We start from the raw sequence: 22,679 nt of genomic DNA, 5'->3' as shown, positions 1-22,679 counted from the left end.
TGGATGAACAGCTAGAGGTCCAGGAACCACAAGGCCATCCATTAGAGGATCAGGAACAATGGGATCATCAGCTTTAGTTTCAAGGACAACTTACCCATTATCTGAAGAATCAGGGACAGCTAGACCATCTGTTTTAGGTTCAGGGACAACCGACCATCATCTGGAGTGACAGGGACAATGGGATCATCATCTGGAGATTCAGACACCACTGAACCATCAGCTAAAGAATTAGGAACAACTAGATCATCATCTGGTATATTAAGGACAAGTGGACCATCAACTGGTGGATCATGGACAACTAGACCATCTGTTGCAGAATCAGAAACATCTGTACCATCAGCAGAATTGACAGAAACATCTGGACCATCACTTGGGTTAGCAACGATTTTCTGGAAAATGAGAAGGCTGATTTTCCTGAAGGATCAGGGACAACTGGATCATTTGCTGGAAAAGAACAGGGACAACTTTATCATTTGTTGGAAAATCAGAAACAATTGGAACCTCTGTTGTAAGTTTAGGGACCACCAGACCATCCATAGAAGGATCACGGACAACTGGGTGATCTGCCAAAGAAGCAGGGACAACAGAATGAGCAGCTGGAAGATCAGGGAAAACAGGACCATTCCATGGAGGATCAGGAACAACAGGACAATCTATTTTAGGTTCAGCTGGAGTGACAGGGACAATTGGCTCACCAGCTAGAGAATTAGGAACAACTAGATCATCAGCTGATAGATCAGGAATCATCCAGAATCTGAATAGTAAATGAAAGAATGTCTGTCTTATATTCACATGATCTATTTCCAGTGAGTTAACTCTGATTCTCCACTGGAAGAAACCCAGAAAAATAATTGCATCTAAACTTATGATCAAGAATGAATGAAATTAGGCTCCAGCTTCTGCAGAGACAGAGAGTTAGGGTTACTGTTATTCTCAGTGACTACATTTCATAGAGACAGACCTTGGAACCAGGTCTTTGAGGAAGACATTCTTGGGTTGTAAAACTATCCAGAGACTGGGGGAAGATTTATATCTCAAAAGGGGAGAGAAAGAATTTACAACTACAAGTTTTCTAAAGTAAATGTGCTAAAAGAAGAGAGTCCAGGGCCCTATAATCAGGAAACCTGTCTAAAATTTACTCAAGCTGACTTTAGGACATCTTGATCAACACAGATGTTTTCTGTTTTTTTTTTTTAACTTTATTATAACTCTCCTAAAAACTAATACAGGAGAACCAGGAAACCCAATTTTAGGAAGTAAAAGAATTAGTTGTGAAAAAAGTTTGTATCATTTAGAGAAAGTGACCTATAAGTGAGAAATTTACCACGGTCATGGGAAAATACTCAATTCATTTCTGTCAGCAGGGTGTTGTTAAGACAGAGCTCTTATGTTTCAGCCACAAGAGCATGCACTAGCATTAGTAGATGCATTAGTACACTGAAGGTGCTCTGAGACTCTTGTTCCATGTGAAGGTGTCTTAGGACCTTTTCTTCTGAGAGCAGAAAAAGTTCATTGCTTTTCCTCTCTTCATTTTAGGTACCTCCAGGGAAGTATTTGAAACAACCACTGCTCCTGGAATTTCTACGACAGGTAAGTCAAATAATAATAAATGAACTTTGCTTGGTGACATCTCAGAAGACAGAGCAGCTTATCGGAAGTCAAACTCTAGCTTCTCCAGTCACCACTTTTGTTATTCCCTTAGCAGTCACTGCTTCCACAGAAGTCAAGGAAACCTCTGAAACTAGAATGCAAACAAATGAGTGCTGGCAATATAACTTCCTGATCAGTGTACCTGTGTCTGTTAGGTCATTTCTCTCCTGTTGCTGGCTTCTGCTAATCTTCTAAGCATCTATAATTGGGGATTAGCTTAGCCTCCCTCAGTAAAGAGAGACATTTTTTCCCCAAACTCCCACATCTTTAACGAATTTCCTTTCTCTTTTTCTGTACCTATTGGTTGTTGAGACCCCTTTACCTAAACATGTAACAATTTTAAGTTCCTCTCAAACATTCTGTTACTTCTAGGCTGGCCTTTTGCTTGGTAGGTAAATAAAAATATTAATTTGATGTTTTAGAAGTTTGGAAATAGAACTTGAAATTTTGAGTGAATTGTTGAATTGACCAAAATATGTGATGTGTGAAGATTTAAAAAGAAACATATAACCAGCTTAAACCATTTGGTGGAAGTGGAGATGGAGTAAGATTGAAATATTTCAGGAAGTTAAAAAAAAAAGGATAAAAGTTCTTAAAGGACTAAAACTGGATAAGTAATAATACTTATATTTTTCCTATATCTGAATTATCCTCTTCCTTTTTGAATATATATTTTACTGTCATATTAATTGGAAGTGTCTGCCAAAATAAAATTTCAAGAGAAGTTTACCTTGATGTTTTCTCCTTTCTCCTTTAGACTCTCATATTCCCCTCCCACTAAAATTTGAGCTTCAAAGGGAACATTCTCTAATGGTGGAATTTGAAATGCCATGAGGAGCAGAATGGGAAGGTAGACAGGAATAAGTTTGTTTGTAAGACTAGCGATGTAGCCAATTATTTTCAGTTATTAGAAATTTTACCCCCAAGCAATTCCATAACTTTAGAGGCTAACATGCGGTGTCTGTTTTTATACAGGGTGTCCACCATCACATCCACCACCTCCAGGTAATAATACTTCCACTTGAAATTGAATCATTCTACATTCATTGTTCTCCTTGCAAATCAAATATCAGAGGTCATGCCAATAAAAATCGCTAGCTATGGAAATGTTACAGAATAGGAAAACTTGAAATGGATGAGTTTAGCTTTTATTCACCAAATAGTGAGAGGTAGTCTGTTTTCTCACCCATAAACTAATGCAACCAAACCAAACAAATGCATCTTGTTACTTACTCAAAGTAGAGTTTACCTACTAAATAAAATGTTTTAGACAGTTAAGAATGGCTTCGTGGGGAGGGAAAGATGGCAGAGGAGAGGGGACCCTATTCCAACTGGTCCCCGGAATTGAGCTGGATATCTATCAGACCACTCTGAGCACCCACGAAATCAGCCCGAGATGTAAGAAGATAGATCTGGATCTCTACAAACAGAATATCGCAGGTGGTTGGTTTCAAGGTACGAAGCAGGGAACTGTGATTCCGTGGGCAGATATCAGAGGATAAACGGCAGTGGGAGGGAGCCTGGCCATGGGGATCCTGCACTGCCAGTGAGGGATAGCCTCCCACGCTGGGGATGGGGCACAGACTTGCAGACCAGTAGCAGTGGGGAAAGGACTTCAGGGCAGTCCCCCAGACTGAAACCAGAACTGCGGGGCTACGTGTGTGAACTGGGGGAGACTGGCGGTTTTAGAAGCACAAAGGGCAAAGATGTGCCCTGACCTGGAGGCGAGGACTGGGAGCACTATTGAGGGGCACACAACCCAGAATGCTGCAGTTTATAGCAGCACAGACAGAAACAGAGACAGTGTAGCTTGGAGAGCTCACTGAAGAACAGACTGCAATCTCTCTGCTCTGAGGCAGGGGGTTGGAAACGGTCTCTTCTGCTCTGACTCTCGGAAGAGATGCAGAAAGCCACCAGGGAAAGCCGCCAGAGAACAAAAGCCCCCCCAAAACTGGTTTTCACTGAGCCCATCCCCCACCACAGGGGGCAGGGCAACTCTGCCCAAACAGGGTTGCCTAAGTGACAGTGCGGCAGGCACCTCCTCCAGAAGACAGGCTGGGAAAACAAGAGGCTGGCAACCCTAAGGTCACTAGAAAACAGGTGCATCTTGCTTGGGTTGTGGTCAGTAATTTGGACTCTATACATTCCCTCAACCACCCGTCAACAGAATGACTAGAAGGAGAAACCCCCCAAATAGGAAAGACTCAAAGATTATAACTTATGCCACAGATTTACAAATGGATTCAGATATAACCAAGATGTTGGAGATAGAATTCAGGCCAGCAATTGTGAGGACAATAGCTAGAATGGAGAAATAAATTAATGGCAACATAGAATCTCTAAGGGCAGAAATGAAAGCTGAATTGGCAGAACTAAAAATGCAATCAATGAGATCCAATCTAATCTAGATAATCTAACAGCTAGGGTAAATGAGGCAGAATAATGAATTAGTGACCTGGAAGACCATTTAATAGATAAAAAGGGAAAAGAGGAGGCCAAGGAAAAACAACTCAGAATCCATGAAAATAGAATCAGAGAAATAAGTGAAACCATGAAGTGTTCCAATGACAGAATTATTGGAATCCCGGAGGAGGTGGAGAGAGAGAGAGGACTAGGAGATATATTTGAACAAATCGTAGCTGAGAATTTCCCTAATCTGGGGAATGAAACAAACATTTGTGTCCTAGAGGCAGAGAGAACCCCTCCCAAGATCAAGGAAAACAGGCCAACACCCTGGCATGTAATAGTAAAACTCGCAAATCTTAGAACCAAGGAAACCATCTTAAGGGCAGTTAGGGGAAGAGATTCCTTATGCACAGAGGGAGAAACATCAGAATAACGTCAGACCTATCCACAGAGACCTGGCAAGCCAGAAAGGCCTGGCAAGACATATTCAGGGTACTAACCGAGAAGAACATGCAGCCAAGAATACTTTATTTGGCAAGGCTGTCATTTAGAATGGAGGGAGAGATGCAGAGCTTCCAAGACCGGCAGAAACTGAAAGAATATGTGACCCCTAAACCGGTCCTGTAAGAAATATTAAAGGGGGTTCTCCAAAAGGAGAAAGACTCCAAGGATGATATACAACATAAATTTACAGGGACCATCTATAAAAACAAGGTCTCCACAGGCAACATGATGACAATTAATTCATATCTTTCAATAATCACTCTCAATGTGAAAGTCCTAAATACTCCCATAAAACGGCACAGGGTTGCAGATTGGATAAAAAGACAGGACCCATCCATATGCTGTCTACAAGAGACTCATTTTGAACCTAAAGATACATCCAGACTGAAAGTGAAGGGCTGGAGATCCATCTTCCATGCCAACGGACCTCAAAAGAAAGCTGGGGTAGCAATTCTTATATCAGACAAATTAGATTTTAAACTGTATTTTTAGACTGTAGGTAGAGACACAGAAGGACACTATATCTTTCTTAAAGGGTCTATCCAACAAGAAGATCTAACAATTGTAAATATCTACGCCCCCAACATGGGAGCAGCCATCTACATAAGCCAACTGTTAACCAAAATAAAGAGTCATATTGATAACAATACATTAATTGTAGGAGACCTCAGTACTCCACTCTCAGCAATAGACAGATCATCTAAGCAGAAAATCAACAAAGAAACAAGAACTTTGAATGACACACTGGAGCAGATGGACCTCATAGATATATACAGAACATTCCACCCTAAAACAACAGAATACTCCTTCTTCTCGAGCACACATGGAACTTTCTCCAGAATAGACCACATACTGGGTCACAAATCAGGTCTCAACTGATACCAAAAGATTGAGATTATTCCCTGCATATTCTCAGACCATAATGCTTTAAAACTGGAACTCAACAACAACAAAAAAAAAATTGGAAGAAATTCAAACACTTGGAAGCTAAAGACCACTCTGCTCAAGAATGTTTGGGTCAACCAGGAAATCAAAGAAGAACTTAAACAATTCATGGAAACCAATGAGAACAAAAACACATCGGTCCAAAATCTATGGGATACTGCAAAGGTGGTCCTAAGGGGGAAATACATAGCCATCCAAGCTTCACTCAAAAAAAAAAAATAGAAAAATCCTGAATTCACCAACTAACTCTACACCTTAAAGAACTAGAGAAAAAGCAACAAATGATGCCTAAGCCATTCATTAGAAGAGAAATAATTAAGATTAGAGCAGAGATCAATGAATTAGAAAACAGAAACACAGTAGATCAGATCAACGAAACTAGAAGCTGGTTCTTTGAAAGAATTAATAAGATTGATAAACCACTGGCCAGACTTACCCAGAAGAAAAGAGAAAGTACCTAAATTGGTAAAATTATGAATGAAAGGGGAGAAATCACGACTAACACCAAGGAAATAGAAACAATTATTAGAAATTATTATCAACAACCATATACCAATAAACTGAGCAATCTGGATGAAATGGATGCCTTCCTGGAAACCTATAAACTGCCAAGACTGAAACAGGAAGAAATTGACAACCTGAATAGGCCAATAATCAGTAATGAGATTGAAACAGTGATCAAAAACCTCCCAAAAAACAAGAGTCCCAGACCTGATGGATTTCCTGGGGAATTTTACCAAACATTCAAAGAAGAAATAATACCTATTCTCTTGAAGCTGTTTCAAAAAGTAGAAACAGAAGGAAAGCTTCCAGACTCATTCTATGAGGCCAGCAATACCTTAATCTCCAAATCAGGCAAAGACCCCATCAAAAAGGAGAATTTCAGACTGATATCCCTGATGAATATGGATTCCAAAATCCTCAACAAAATCCTTGCTAATAGGATCCAACAATACGTTAAAAGGATCATCCACCATGACCAAGTGAGATTTATCCCCGGGATGCAAGGGTGGTTCAACATTCGCAAATCAACCAGTGTAATAGAACACGTTAATGAGAGGAGAGAGAAGAACCATATGGTCCTCTCTCAATTGATGCTGAAAAAGCATCTGACAAAATACAGCAACCTTTCCCGATTAAAACTCTTCAGAGTATGGGGATAGAGGGAATATTCCTCAAGTTCATAAAATCCATCTATGAAAAACCCACAGTGAATATCATCCTCAATGGGGAGAAGCTGAGAGCCTTCCCTTTAAGATCAGGAACATGTCAAGGAAGCCCACTCTCACCACTATTGTTCATCATAGTACTAGAAGTCCTAGCAACAGCAATCAGACAACAAAAAGAAATAAAATGTATTCAAATTGGCAAAGAAGTCAAACTCTCTCTTTTCACAGATGACATGATACTTTATGTGAAAAACCTAAAAGACTCCACCCCCAAATTACTAGAACTCATACAGCAATTCAGTAATGTGGCAGGATACAAAATCAATGCACAGAAATCGGTTGCTTTCTTATACACTAACAATGCATCTGTAGAAAGAGAGAGAAACGATTCCATTTACAATAGCACCAATAACCATAAGATACCTTGGAATAAACTTAACCAAAGTGGTGAAGGATCTATACTCTAGGAACTACAGAACACTCATGAAATAAATTGAAGAAGACACAAAGAGATAGAAAAACAATCCATGCTCATGGATTGGAAGAATAAACATTGTTAAAATGTCTATGCTACCCAGAGCAATCTATACCTTCAATGCCATCCTGATCAAAATTCCAATGACATTTTTCAAAGTGCTGGAACAAACAATCCTAAAATTTGTATGGAATCAGAAAAGACCCCGAATCACCAAGGAAATGTTGAAAAAGAAAAACAAAGCTGGGGGCATCACGTTGCCCGATTTCAAGTTATATTACAAAGCCGTGATCACCAAGACAGCATGGTACGAGCACTAAAACAGACATACAGACCAATGGAACAGAATAGAGAGCCCAGATATGGGCCCTCAACTCTATGGTCAAATAATCTTCGACAAAGCAGGAAAAAATACGCAATGGAAAAAAGACAGTCTCTTCAACAAATGGTGGTGGGAAAATTGGACAGCCACACACAGAAGAATGAAACTCAACCATTCTCTAACACCATACACAAAAATAAACTCAAAATGGATGAAAGACCTCAATGTGAAACAGGAATCCATCAAAATCCTAGAGAAGAACATAGGCAATAACCTCTTTGACATCGGCCACAGCAACTTCTTTCAAGATACATCTCCAAAAGCTAGTGAAACAAAAGCAAAAATGAACTTTTGGGACTTCATCAAGATAAAAAACTTCTGCACAGCAAAGGAAACAGTCAACAAAACAAAGAGGCAACCCACAGAATGGGAGAAGATATTTGCAAATGACACTACAGATAAAGGGCTGGTATCCAAGATCTATAAAGAACTTCTCAAACTCTTCACCCAAAAAACAAATAATCAGTCAAAAAATGGGCAGAAGACATGAACAGATACTTCTCTGAAGAAGACATACAAATAGCTAACAGACACATGAAAATATGTTCATCATCATTAGCCATCAGGGAAATTCAAATCAAAACCACATTGAGATACCACCTTACACCAGTTAGAATGGCAAAAATTGACAGGGCAAGAAACAACAAATGTTGGAGAGGTTGTGGAGAAAGGGGAACTCTCTTACACCATTGATGGGAATGCAAGTTGGTACAGCCACTTTGGAAAACAGTGTGGAGGTGCCTCAAAAAATTAAAAATAGAGCTACCCTATGACCCAGCAATTGCACTCCTGGGTATTTACCCCAAAGACACAGATGTAGTGAAAAGAAGGGCCATATGCACCCCAATGTTCATAGCAGCAATGTCCACAATAGCCAAACTGTGGAAAGAGCTGAGATGCCCTTCAACAGATGAATGGATAAAGAAGATGTGGTCCATATATACACTGGAATATTACTCAGCCATCAGAAAGGATAAATACCCCAGGATGGGACTGGAGGAGATTATGCTAAGTGAAATAAGTCAAACAGAGAAAGTCAATTATCATATGGTTTCACTTATTTATGGAACATAAGGAATAACATGGAACATTAGGAGAAGGAAGGGAAAAATGAAGGGGGGGAAATCGGAGGGAGAGATGAACCATGAGAGACTATGGACTCTGAGAAACAAACTGAGGGTTTTAGAGGGGAGGGGGTGGGGGGATGGGTTAGCCCAGTGATGGATATTAAGGAGGGCATGTACTGCATGGAACACTGGGTATTATATGAAAACAATGAATCGTGGATCACTACATCAAAAATTAATGATGTATGATGACTAACATAACAAAATAAAATAAAAAAATAAAATAAAATTGTATAATATGAAAAAAAAGAATGGCTTTGTGGGGGTGGAGGGTGGAATAGAAGTTATAGTTCAATATATATGAACTATATATGCTGAATACACATGAATATATCTATATATGAATATATAGAAAAAATGAAGGGTTTTATATAATAATATATCTTCATCAAAAAATTGTCATTTGATAATTTTTTTTTGGACAAACATCTTTATTTAAGAAATCCAATAAATAGATGGGGTTAAAAATTTATGGTAGCAACTTCACACAAGGGTATGAGACCAAACTTAGAACTACTTGCTCAAGTTATTCAGGACAGAACAAAATTAAATGCTCACAATTAGCACAGAAAATATCTGGTTATAGTACTTGTTTTTAAACAGACATTTACTAGTTTACAGTAAGATCCCACTTGTTACAGACCACTCCCCACCCCCTTGGTGTGCAGCCTAAAAAAGCTAAGAATGCAAATGCTAATGTAATATAAACTTTTCTTTGTTTACAATTCCAGAATTATAACTTTTTACTGGTATAACTACCAGCAGGTTCACTTACTTTGGTTTACTGTCGGAGGGAAAGGCAATATAAGAACATAACCTGTCACTTTGGTCCCAGCCTCCCATTTTACAAACATGGATCCAGGATTCTGGATTTATAGTGGCATCACTTTGACAGAGGCAGGCCTGTGGCATTTGGCACTGCAAATGCTGTTTGCTCCGGCTTCTTGGGGAGTGCTATGTATACTGCCTATATGGTTTTATAACAATATCTCTAGATGTGCAGAAGCCCATGTACATGCTATCAACTTCAGTCAATACTACAGAAACTTCCAGTTTTCAATCTGTCTACCAAAATCTTGACAATGACATTTGGTTCTGAATTGTGACATCAAGATCAAGCTATCTGAATGAGTAGAGTCAAAAGCTCATTCTTAATTTTTAGAAGAAAGATATTTCCAAGGTTATAGAGAGTTTATAAATAACACTGTTCACAAGCAAATATTGATCTGTTGATAATCATAAGAAACTCAATGTACTGTTTTGAAATAATAAGGAATTTCATTAGGTTTAGATAAATTTAGACTATAAGTAAAACTTTTCCAGGCTATTTAGTCAAGTTACTTACAACATACACATTCCTGAGAATACCCCATTGTAGTGACATTGTTTATTTCCAAATTTTTCCACATTCAACTTAAAAGGTGTTTCTTTCCAAGAAACTGAACTTTTCTGTCAAATGCACTTGATCAAATAGGAGAATTGGGTTCATAAAATGGATTCATTGCAAACTTTATGTATAAATCATAGACATCAGTAAAGAAGTTCTTTATTCCATCTCCTTGCCTTATGTCATGAAGCATAATAAATCTCATATGACCTGCAGTAATAAACGCTGAAACAAACCACTCATTGAACTTGTCCACAGTTTTCAAGTACATGTTGTTGGACAGCCACATGTTCTCATCTACAAGGTCAAGAGCAGCATGAGCTATGAACTGGTTCAGATGACAATGATCATCTTTGGATTCTGCTTTCCCAGCTGGCAAAAATTCCATTTCAAAAACTGGATTATCATGGTGGCCCACAATTACAAAGTAGAAGCTTCCAGACATTGTCTTCAATATATAGCTCCTGCAGGGAGCTGCCGACAGTGGACACAGCCAGTCACTTCCCTCTGCAGACTGGCGCTTGGCAGCCTCTGTCCTTGATAATATTTTTTAAACTAGATAATTACAGATTTTTTGAGGATTGAATTGTAGCATGAGAAATTAAAGTTAACCAAAGTTCAATAATTTTAGAGGATTTAGAGTTCCCACTATTCTCAATCCATATGATGTGTTTTGTAGGAAGTAACAGAAGTTACCCCCCAAAATCATTCTCTAACCTTAGTATATAGTTAGAGAGGAATATTTTAAAAGAAACATAGACAATTTTCATATAAGGCTAAAAATAAATTTCACCTTAAAAATTGTGAAATATGGGGCGCCTGGGTGGCTCAGGCATTAAGCATCTGCCTTCAGCTCAGGTCATGATCCCAGGGTCCTGGGATTGAGCCCTGCATCGGGCTCCCTGCTCAGCAGGAAGCCTGCTTCTCCCTCTCCTCTCCCCCTGCTTGTGTTCCCTCTTGCTGTCTCTCTCTCTGTCAAATAAATAAATAAATAAAATCTTTTAAAAAAATAAAAAAAACAAAAAGTGTAAAATATGTATTAGATAGAGAGCACATTTTATGTGTCACATATGTGTTAAGTGTTTTGTGTACTTTGCAGGAGTCCTTAGGTATTTCACTACAGAACTGCAATCTGAGAACAGTATGTAGACTAGTCCAGGGTATGAAAATGAGAGAAGTGAGATTAAGTTGAGAAGGGAGATTGGAGCCACACTGTAGCCGACCTCAGAAGCTAGAATGCTAAAAGAAGGTATTCATTTTACAAGTCTATAAGGAGCCATCAGAAGTTTTTAGCCAGGGGTACCTGGGGGACTCAATTGGTTAAGCATCTAACTCTTGGTTTTGGCTCAGGCCATGATCTCATAGGTTGTGAGATCAAGTCCCAAGTCGGGCTCCATGCTCAGCAGGGAATATGCTTGAAGATTCTCTCCCTCTGCCTCTCACCTGTGCTCTCTCTCTCAAATAAATAAATAAATACTTTTAAAAACAAGTTTTCAACCAAGGCAATGATGAGATAAAAATTAGGCTTTAGAAGAATTATTCTACCTGTGGTATAAGGAATTGATTGAATCAGGGAGAGGTGTGAGTCAGAATTTTCTGGAAAAGTCCAAGTATGCTAGCTTAAAGATAACAAAGTCCTGGAGTAGTATTGTAGAATAACCAGAAAAGGAAGGGGTTGAAGTGAAGAAGATACAGGATTTTGTGGTTGACTGGATGCCAAGTGATGGAATGGAAGGAATCAAAATGACTCCTGAGTTTTAAGCTCAAATAATTGAAAGAATAGTTTGGTTCTCAACAGGGGGAAGCCAGTTCAGATGAGAAACTGGTTTCAGGGGCAAGATGATATAATTTGTTTCGTGCATATTGAATTTGAATGTCTGATAGATCTGCCGTGATACTATTTGGCTGAGGGAATCCTGGGTCCATACTTTACAAGAGGTGTCTGGACGGGAGCTACAAGTTTGAGGGTCATCTACTTGACATTACAGTGGACACTGGAGATGGTAGAAAGTACCAGGGAAAGGGCAGAGAGAAATGAAAGGGAAGAGAAAGAGCTGCTAATAAAGAAAGGAATTTCAGAGTGTTGAATTTGAAGGAAGGAGAACATTTCCAAGAGCTTGAGAGTTAAATATGTCAGCAATTGTAGGAAACTTGAAAAACTGATAAAGGGCCTTAAGGACTGATAATTACAAAGTCTTAGTGACTTGTAGGATTATGGTGGTAGAAGTTAGACTGCAAAATAGTAAGTAAAACAGTAGTCATAAGATTTATTGACCATTGCCAGCAGAAATTAATAATTATCCTATGCTGGGATTGTAAAATAGGAAATATATCTATACTCATTAGAGACTGTTTACTCAAATAAGTGGATGTGATTTATCCACCTTAAGGCACCATACAGTTCTCCATAATTCTGTTTCTGAAAGCCTAGTCCCAGTTACAGTATTGGCAACCTGGTGGTTATCTACATATAACAGATGATTCTATTTTGCCAAATTTAATTAGCATTTATCATCTCATGTTAACAGTTTGTCATGGTCCACTGGGAGAAGAGAAATCTGTAAGTACAGTTTTTCTCTACTTTAATACACATTTGCTGTCATTCCTGTATTTGAATAGAAGTCTAAACTTGGTTTGTGTCTGTAGCCTGGAGAGGAATGGACTGCCAATTGTTACACATGCGCCTGTACTGATGCAAATACTGTGGACTGTAACCTCAAGGAGTGCCCTTCTGCACCCACATGCAAAACTGGAGAGAGACTTGTAAAGTTCCGAGATAATGACACCTGCTGTGAAATCGGATATTGTGGTGTGTATTCACAATACATTTGAATTGAATAGTTGTTTACTTATTCATGTATTCAAGAGATATTTATCAAGCTTCTAATATGTGTCAACTCTATGCTAGATGGGTGTGATCAATAAAACAGAATCATACTTGCCCTCTTAAAGCTCACTATCTTTGGAGTGGAGGAAACCGAGAATTAACAATTATGAATATAATCAGTAGATTAGAAGGAGATGATGGTGTTGTGGGAAGAAGCATTTTAATTGGTGGATAAATATGATCCCATATACAGTTTCTGGTTTATAAATAAGAACAGAATTATGTTTATTTTAGGATAAAATTATGTATTTATTTTTCAGAACCAAGAACATGTTTGTTTAACAGTATTGATTATGAGGTAAGGCCATTTTTACTTTAAAATATTTTTATTTGCATAATTATGAATAGGCTCTTTCACTTTATAATATGGAAAATTCATAGGTAATGGTGGAGCAGAATCTGTTAATTTCCCCCCCTATATTCATTTCAAAAGGAGCATCAAATGTAATACTCAGCATGGCTCAGTTCAAAGGGGGAAAATTTACTTAATCATTAACTACCTAACTTCTGAATAAAATTTCCCAGGGGTCTGACCAGATGGAGAAGGCAAACTCTGTGACATTCAGATCAATGAACAGAGTTGAACTGTAATTATAACCATAAAGATCAGATGACCAAACTGTCAGAAGTCAAATGAAAAACCCCCAAAGACTAGAACTGCATTATGTGAATATAGCAACACATATATTCAGGGCTGGATTTTGACAACTGATTTGGCATTTTGGAAAGTAATTTAGCTTTTTAGAAAGTACCAAGAAGTCATAAAACCCAGATGGTTCTCAAATTGATAATACATTTGAACTGGAGATACTAGATATTAAAAAAGTCTAAAATAAAATCTATGCAGTATGCTAAGAAATATATAAAATAGAGCCAATGAGAGTTTTAGCTCAATAACTTATTTATCACACTCAAATTCCTGTCTGGGTTTCTTAATTTTTAGTTTCCAAAGGTGATAGTGACTTGAGAATCTATGCTAGTTTTTAAACACAAAATACAATGATGTTTAAAGAACAAAAGGAAAGTTTTACCTCTAACCATTTATATGCAAAATAGTTAACAAAATTCCAGTTTACCAGAAAGTTGATTTTGCAGTTTGAAATATGGTTTCCCAAACTGGTGTTTGAATTTTGAACATAAATTATTTTTAAAGCAATCCAGAGAACTTTAAAAGTATAGGAACGCAAGCAGAAGTAGGAACACAACCAGAAGCAGAAGTAGGATGTCTTGTGGGACTGCCATTTGTGGTAATCTGATAAAACTATTTTGTACAATTTTTTTCTACTTAGATTTCCCCCTCAAACTTAGAGTATAACAATTGGTTGATTGCTCACCATAAAATAACCTTTCTCAAAATACTTGAAAAATAGAGTAACTGAGTAGGTGAATAGAGTGAGTATGTGGATCTTCATTTAAGGATTGAGAATCTTGACACATTCTGTGCTCTCAAGGAGGCACGCTGGCTTATTCATGGAAGTAGAAGTCTTTTAATCCACTTTTTCTTAAATATTAATTAATGACTGAAAGCATCTTCGGAAATTCATTAAACATTATGAATCTGAATTTTTTTTTTTACAGATTTTATTTTCAACCTCAAAAAAAAAATCACGGTGAATAATTACTTCGTTCTCTCTTCCTCCCTGCTTCCCAGATTGGTGCTTCATTTAATGATCCCAACAACCCATGCATCTCCTATTCCTGCTACGACACTGGTTTCGTTGCAGTGGTCCAAGACTGCCCAAAGCAGACCTGGTGTCCAGAAGTAAGTCATCTTCTTAAGTAGTGATCAACAACATCCACTTCTTGTAAACACAAGCTGTCTTCTTTCTCATTTGGAAAAGTATGTGTCTGGCCAACAGACATAAATTCCTTGTGGATTCCATTCCAGATATGTTTCACACCTTTTATTGCCAAGTATATTTTTCATATCAAAGTTATATTTGCGGGCTCTATAAAACTTAATTTAGTGCTATTCTAGAAGAAGTAAGTTACTTTAGAAAGGATTTTACCATTTTTAAACAAACCAAAAAAAAAATCTTGGTTTTTTCCAAGGCTCATGGATTCCAGTTAATTTTTTTTTAAAGATTTTATTTATTAGAGAGAGAGCACAAGCAGGGGGAGCAGCAGGCAGAGGGAGAGGGGGAAGCAGGCTTCCCCCCGAGCAGGGAGCCGGATGTGGGACTTGATCCCAGGACTCAGGAATCATGACCTGAGCCGAAGGCAGATGCCTAACCGACTGAGCCACCCAGGCACCCCCAATTAATCATTTTTAATAAAAATGCAAACTTTTCATAAAATCACATATAAGTTTACTGTTCAGAACTTTCCTTGTAACACAGTCTTCATTTTTACCCTCCCCCCCCGATATGGTGAGGTTTTGTATTGATAAATGCTGTTTTAATTAAATTAATTAGTTAATATAATAATAAATGCTCACAATTTATGGTTCAAAGTTAGCTAATTTTTCTTTCTGAAGATATAATTGATAAAATGGCTTAAAGTTTGATTTCAGAACTCTAATTTTGGATTTAAGCATTTATTGAGTTTTTACTTTGAGACATTGATAAGTATGAGATTATAATAATGTGTAAGATAAAAATCCTTCCTATGAGAAACTTACAGTGTCTAGTCGTAATATTATTATTAAAGTATTGTTCAATTAAAATAAGGGAGGGGTAACTTTTTTACCTTTTTGCATGTTATTTGAAAGATGAATTTAGTTTAAATATTTTTTCCCTTTCTACCCACTATTGAAAAATTTTAGTGCAAATATTCAGACTCATTTTTATTACTATGCTCTTTCATCCATGCTTCCTGGATCTGAGATCAGCATGTTTATCTGTTCCATTTTCCCCTTTGTAATATTATTCCAGTAAGTTAAGAAATGTTATATTATTTGTACAAAAATACAGACTTTTAAAGTCTTTTTTCTATTTCTCTTGCCCCTATAGGAAGACAGAGTCTATGATTCAAAAAAATGTTGCTATACATGTAAGTAGCATTAAGCTCCACATGTAGAGGAAATGTCAACTGTTGACAAAAATTTAGTGTTTGTTTAAAACGAAATGGCAGATCGTTAATAGAAAGCCTCCTGTGTTTTTAACATAACAGGTTATCTAGCCCATATGTATAAACTAATAATTGATACTCGTACATAATGTAGTTACTTTTTCATGTTGGTTGAAACAGTCTTACCAGTAAAAACCAATGATGTTTATAAAAGAGAAATTTAATTTTCATGAAAAAAAATGTAGTTTGCTCTCCTAATGTCGGCAGGTTGTGTTGTAAATTGATATATTAGATCATAAGGATGATCCAAAAGGAGAAATGGATGTCAAAAACAATCCATTCCCTTCATCTTCCTTCCCTACCCCTTCTTCCCTCCTCCTCTCTCCCTTTTCCCCTCCCTCCTCCTCCTCCTATGATAGGAATGATAGCAATAATAAAAAGATAACATTTATTAAAGACAATTATTGAATATTAACTGGGTGCCTTGTGCTGGGTGCTGAGGCAGTTAATCCCTTCAACAATGCTGTGAAGTATTTTTTTGTTGTTATTCTCTACTTAAGGTTAAGAAAACTGAGACTTAACAATTGTTAATGTTAAACCTCATTTGTGACTCTCTTATCCATTTTGTTTTAGGTAAGACTAATTGTAGATCTTCACCTGTGAATGTGACTATTAAGTACAATGGTTGCCAGAAAAGAATCAAGATGACAAGATGTCTAGGGGAATGCAAGAAGACTGTCCAGTGAGTTTTTCTTTGAATGTGTACTGTGCATTATCTTTGTAATATTGTGGAGGAAATTAAGCTTTTAAAACATCACATGGAACATTTTTTACATGACAGCTAATGATCAAAACCTGGTAAAACAAATATCTAAAATATTAAGATCTGACAAATAAACATTTTCAATAGTGATGAATCATTTTAAAGTAGTTTTCTAAATAAATCAAACATAATATGTTCATGGCAAATGTATTTATTTTCACACAGTGATTGCCCTTAAGCAAGTACTCTTGCTTAAAAGTGTGTTTCTAAACCATCACTTGCATGTTAGACATAATAATATATTTTTTTCCTTCATGGACACTTTCATGTACAGAATAATATATGGAGAATAATAATTTGGCATGAAATTTAAAAATCTGTTTATATTTCTGTACCATAATGCTCTAATTATGAGCTTTTACATTTCCATTTTGGATTTATTTATTTTGGTCTTACACACTAATATCACTGATCCACATCAGAAGTTCATGGTGAGAGGGAAATGCAAGGTGTAGGAAAAGAATAAATTGGTTGGAAGGATTGCTAAATCACTTCGACAATTATAATTTGAGCATTGATGTCAATTTGCTTCAGAAGATATCCCAAAAATATTTATTGCTGAATTTTCTTTTCCTTAGGTACAATTATACACTCTTTAAGTTGACAAATTCATGCCTTTGCTGCCGAGAAGATAACTACGAGTTCCGAGAAGTTGTTCTTAACTGTCCTGATGGCAGTACAATACCCTACAAGTATAGGCATGTCACAACATGTTCTTGCTCAGACATATGCCAACAATCTGTAACCCCACCAGTTAGTTAACACTATTATAACCTTTCCAGGTAGAACAGGCCAGCTATTTATTTTATAAATGAACAAAAATGATCACTAAATAGAATAACTAAACATTTGTATCTCACTCAAAAAGTGAGTTCTCATTATGAGGCATTTTGTTCTCTTGTTGACTGGATCTGAAAAATAAATACAACTTTGCAAGTAATTATTGAGCATATGTTTTTATTGATAGCCATAAGAATGCTACACCTCAAGGAGAAACTTAGTCATATCATGGCTGTCCAATATATTCTTCTACTCTTTATCTCAGGAGGACATTATCCTGTTTCGTCCTTTCCCTTCACAGCTAAACTTATTGAAACTGTTTTTGTTCTCTTTCCTCACTTTTCTATGCCAGTTACATCACCCCTTTCATTCTATGACAACTTCTCTTCTTAGAACACCAGTCACCTTATGATTCTTGAAGTAGGGTCTGATGCCATTTTCACTCTTTCTTTCTTGAAACATTTTTCTTGCTGTCTCTGTGACATCATTTTTAATAGTGTTCCTACATTTGTGGCCACCTTCGCTGTTGTCAGTCCTTGACATCTCAGTTCTCCAAAGTTGCATCCTGTTCATCTTCTCATATTACTCAGGCTCCTTGGATGATTTCACTGACACAGGTAGATGTGTTTATACACTGAGGATTTCCAGTCTGTGTCTCTAACCCCAAGCTCTTCTCTGAGTTACAGACACATTGATACAACTCTGAATTTATACCTATAACTGGATGTTCCAAAGCTACCACAAACTCGATAAGACTAAAAATGAACTAAAGGTCACTCCCCCAGCCCACTTCTCTCCTTGTATTTTGTATACATTGAGGTAGTTAGATAAAAGGAGAAGTTGAGGTTCAATAATGTCATGACTGTCATCTTCAGTATATTCTACTACTTTGCTGCCCACATACATATCCTTCTTCCTATACATATATTTCTAAATGTGCTTTGTACAAAATTATTTACATAAATAAAAATGTACAATTATTAACACTTGCCCAACCTAATTTATCATAACCCTTTTATGTACTACTCATCTTTCTATGTAACTTAGACTAGTGGTAAATTTAACATTCATTAAATACTATGCCCAGTGGTAGGGAAAGAAAATTGGTATGTTAGTATATTGGTAACTACCAACAAAAGATGAATGATATCTAAACACAGGTGTATATTACAGGTATCATTTTATAGTTGGTCCCAAGGCTCTTGATTTTCCTCCATGTCTGTCACTCATTCCAGCTTTTTTCCTCTCAGGCTGTACCAGAGTTTGTCAGTTGGAAAAACTATGAGGGATTTGAGCCCTTGAAAATCCAACTGGATGAAGTCGTAGGAGTTTTTCAATGCCTTTTACCTCAGGGAATGATAAAGCATAGAGTCAACAACACACTTACATCTCGGCCCTTACTATGTGATAGTACCTCTATTTTCCCTTGATAGAATTGATCATCTCAGACAATATGATAGCCTTTTCTGCTTAGGATGCTCCTCTAGAGTCACAAAAGGGAGTTTCAGCAAATGGAAGAGAATGTAAACATTGACTCATGGTTTAGCTAGTATCACCTCCTGCAGTCAGCACACAAAACTTGCTAGAAAATTAGGGGGGTAATACCCCTCAGCTGGTGTCAGAGTGGAATTCTCAATAGGCCAATCCTTCAAGACTTACTATCCATGAATAATAAGGAATTATAAAATAATTCATGCAACATGTACCTATTGCCTTTGTTTTTTGTGGTTTTTTTTTTGAAACAAATTCCTTGGTTGGAAGAAGTGCTGTGTAGCATTTCGTGGTAGTGAATGAAATATTCAATAAGCCTATGGATAGCAGTACTTTCTGAGGCATATTGAACATAAAAGGAAAATCAAAATCAGCAGCAGTTTATATCAGAAAGAACAAACAAACAAATATTGTTCTCTCCCCAAAAGAAAAAGATCAAAGTTATTCACTTGTTACCAAGTGGGTGACTGGCACCCATGGTGATGCCAAAAGGCAGATCACTTTATTTTCAGCATTGTGGTATATTCATACTGGCTTCAGGAAAGCAAATTTAGGCTTTTGAGCCCACGTATGACCTCCATCCTGCCCTAATTGCTACCTTATTCCTGAACCTCATTTAGCAACTGCTAGGTAGGATTGGAAAGATTTACTGACAAGGACAAATGTAACAACTACAGTTAATACATACTGTTAATTACCTGATTCTCCCATGAAAATTCCTGGTGGGGAACCTCTGGTAAGCACACACTTATTTACGTTCAGACCTGGATCAATTCTGTGTGACTCAAATGATTTCTCTGAATGTTCTTTGTGTCATTCTCCAATTTGTATCTCACTCAAAAAGTGAGTTCTAATTATGAGGCATTTTGTTCTCACGCTGACTGAATCTGAAAAATAAATTCAACTTTGCAAGCAATTAGTGAGCATATATATTTATTTGATAGCAATAAGAATTCCACATGTCAAGGAGATACTGAATATCATGGCTCTCCAATATACTCTTCTACTCTTCATCTCATGAGGTCATTATCTTGTTTCATTTCTTCCCTTGGTTATTTATACAAATTATTTGCTACTTCTAGGGAGTCAGTGTAAATCTTGACTTCAAGGCAACCTTCTACCAAGCACAATGACCAATGAGAAATTTCCTCCCCAGTTGTCTTTTTTGACCATGCCTGAGAAAAACTATAATACCACACAGCTCACTTTTCACTGATACTGGGGCCATTGGTAATGTGGTCTTGGGGTCATTGGTAATCCAGCTTTGAGTCTTTCTTTTGTGTCAACTGGTCATAAGAAAGTTCCCCCTTCAAGAAAAAGGCATAAATTTAAAAAAGAGGTGGCAGTCAAGTAGGAGGAATTACATTTTCAGGCATTAAGAAACCATCCATTGATCTGACTTTTACCTTTGAGACCTTAATGAGGGCAGGGGTTCCATTCTGTATATATGACTTCAAATGGATAGTAGATTGCTGCTGGAAATGCCTAACTTCATGGCTAGATAAATAAGATAATGCCCAGTCCAGAATGAGTAGCTCTGGTTCATGGTTGGCTGTTATTGCCAGAAGCCAGTAAAAAGCTAGTTTTTGCTGAAAATAAAATAGTTGCTCCAAAAGGTGGTGTGGCCTTGCTCCCAAAGCCTCCCCATGTTCATTGCAGCATTATTCACAAAAGCATAGATTTGGAAACAACCTAAGTGGCTTTTGACAGATGAATGGATAAAGAAAATGTGGTATATGTATACAATAAAATACAAAATATGATTCAGCCTTAAAAAAGAAGAAATCCTGCCCTTTGTGGCAACATGGGTAAAACTGGAAGGTATAATGCTAAGATAACTTAGCCAAAGAAATATAATGTATGGTATCACATGTATGTGGAATCTGAAAAAAAAAATGGTGGAACTTATAGAAACAGAGTAGAAAATGGCTGTCAGGGATGGGTAATTAGGGAAATAGAGGTTGGTAAATGGGTACAAACTTTCAGTTATGAGATGAGTAAGATCTGAATATTTGATGTATAGCTTGGTGGCTATAGTTGATAGCACTGTATTGTATTATTGAAATCGGAGGGGGAGATGAACCATGAGAGACTGTGGACTCTGAGAAACAAACTGAGGGTTCTAGAGGGGAGGGGGTGGGGGGATGGGTTAGCCTGGTGATGGGTATTAAAGAGGGCACGTTCTGCGTGGAGCTCTGGGTGTTATGCACAAACAATGTATGTGCATTGTTGCAATGATATAATGTATGGTGATTAACATAACAATAAAAAAATTTAAAGAAAAAATAAAGAGGGCACGTACTGAATGGAGCACAATTCATAAACAATGAATCATGGAACACTACATCAAAAACTAGCGATATAATGTAAGGTGATTAACACAACATAATAAAATTTAAAAAATATATTAAGGGATTAGAACTTAAGAAAAAGAAAAAAAGGTAAAATGTAAATAGGTGATGGATATGTTAATTAACTTGATGGGGGGATCCTTTCATAATGTATACATACTCAAAATCATTGTGTTGTACACTTTAAATATCCTACAATTTTATTTGTCAATTATACCTCAATAAAGCTGAAAATTTTTCAGTGTACATATTTAATGTATACAAATCAATGAATTCGGGGAAAAGTATACACCTATGAAACCATCACTACCATGAAGGTAATAAATATATCCATCACAACAGAGAAGCGACCACTTACTGGAAGGTAGGACGTGTGGAGAAGTGAATCCTAGGCGATATTCGGGAGGATAGACGGCGGGGGAGGGGGCCTCCGTCTGCCGATTCTGGCAAGTGATAGAGCCGCGGAGCACAAAATCGGACCTTTTAGAAGTAGGCTCCACTGAGGGACGTCGCTCCAGTGGCTAAACTGGGGATGGAACCCTCGCGGGACAGTGTGGTCTCAGGACCCTCGGGGTCACAGAAAGACCAGGGGTGCCTGAGTGCAGCAGAGCTCCCAGGTATCGGAGCGGGGAAGCCGGCTGCAGAGACGGAGCCGAGGCGCGGGGTCTCAGCTCGGGGTTGCCATAAACTGTGATCCGCGGCCCAGTCGGGCCACTGCTCCTCCGGCAGGGACCCAACAAGTGGCAGAGCCGGGGAGACTCCCCTTCTTCCCCCGGGAGGAGTGGCGCGGGAGCGCACTGCAGGGATCTGCTGGGTTTGGAGACACCACACGGGGTCGGGTGCCAGAGACAGAAACACTCAGTCACAGGCCGGGTGAGCACGGAGTGCGGCCGGAGACCGGGGAGACGGGAGTGACTGCTTTTCTCTGGGGGCGCACTGAGGAGCCGGGCCCTGAGTTCTCAGCTCCTCCGAGTGGAGATTGGGAGGCCACCATTTTCACCTTGGTCCTCCAAAGCTGTACCGAGAGCTTGCAGGGAACAAAAGCTCCTGAGAGCAAACCCGAGCAGCTTGCTTAGCCCGGACCGACAAGGGTGGGGCAATTCAGCCTCCAACAAAGACATTTGGAAACCACAGCAACAGCCCCCCCCCCCCCCCGGAAGATCAGCACAAACAGCCAGCAAGCTAAGACCAAGTTTACCGATCAAGGAGAACGGGAGAACTCCAGCGCTAGGGGAATACTGCACATAGATTCATGGCTTTTTTTTACCATGATTCATTAGTTCATCAAAGTTA

At 38.0% G+C, this 22,679-nt stretch overlaps 2 protein-coding genes across 2 annotated transcripts; one reads left to right on the top strand and one right to left on the bottom strand.

Annotated features, from left to right (window-relative positions):
• The first annotated feature begins 177 nt into the window (after positions 1-177).
• LOC112832219 (apomucin) lies at positions 178-17,681 on the top strand. The gene is made up of 10 exons (XM_073881867.1): positions 178-508; positions 1,537-1,590; positions 2,626-2,655; positions 12,574-12,605; positions 12,692-12,854; positions 13,193-13,230; positions 14,584-14,694; positions 15,884-15,923; positions 16,575-16,683; positions 17,343-17,681. Exons 1-10 carry the CDS (start codon positions 178-180, stop codon positions 17,524-17,526), a joined length of 1,092 nt encoding a protein of 363 aa, XP_073737968.1. The 3' UTR covers positions 17,527-17,681.
• LOC112832722 (trafficking protein particle complex subunit 2-like) lies at positions 9,774-10,575 on the bottom strand. The gene has a single exon (XM_025883503.1). It carries the CDS (start codon positions 10,488-10,490, stop codon positions 10,125-10,127), a length of 366 nt encoding a protein of 121 aa, XP_025739288.1. The 5' UTR covers positions 10,491-10,575; the 3' UTR covers positions 9,774-10,124.
• Positions 17,682-22,679: the final 4,998 nt, after the last annotated feature.

This window comes from Callorhinus ursinus, unplaced genomic scaffold (assembly GCF_003265705.2).
Source record: "Callorhinus ursinus isolate GAN/ISIS: 27379988/994484 unplaced genomic scaffold, GSC_fseal_2.0 scaffold44, whole genome shotgun sequence".
NCBI lineage: Eukaryota > Metazoa > Chordata > Mammalia > Carnivora > Otariidae > Callorhinus > Callorhinus ursinus.
This window is presented reverse-complemented; position numbering and strand designations above follow the sequence as displayed.

Excerpts from the sequence above, each read along its gene's own strand:
- LOC112832219 (XM_073881867.1), top strand. The coding sequence starts at position 178 with ATGGGATCATCATCTGGAGATTCAGACACCACTGAACCATCAGCTAAA. Across the intron at positions 2,656-12,573 it reads ATCACATCCACCACCTCCAG|TTTGTCATGGTCCACTGGGA; the intron begins GTAATAATACTT and ends TCATGTTAACAG. Across the intron at positions 12,606-12,691 it reads CACTGGGAGAAGAGAAATCT|CCTGGAGAGGAATGGACTGC; the intron begins GTAAGTACAGTT and ends TTGTGTCTGTAG.
- LOC112832722 (XM_025883503.1), bottom strand. The coding sequence starts at position 10,490 with ATGTCTGGAAGCTTCTACTTTGTAATTGTGGGCCACCATGATAATCCA.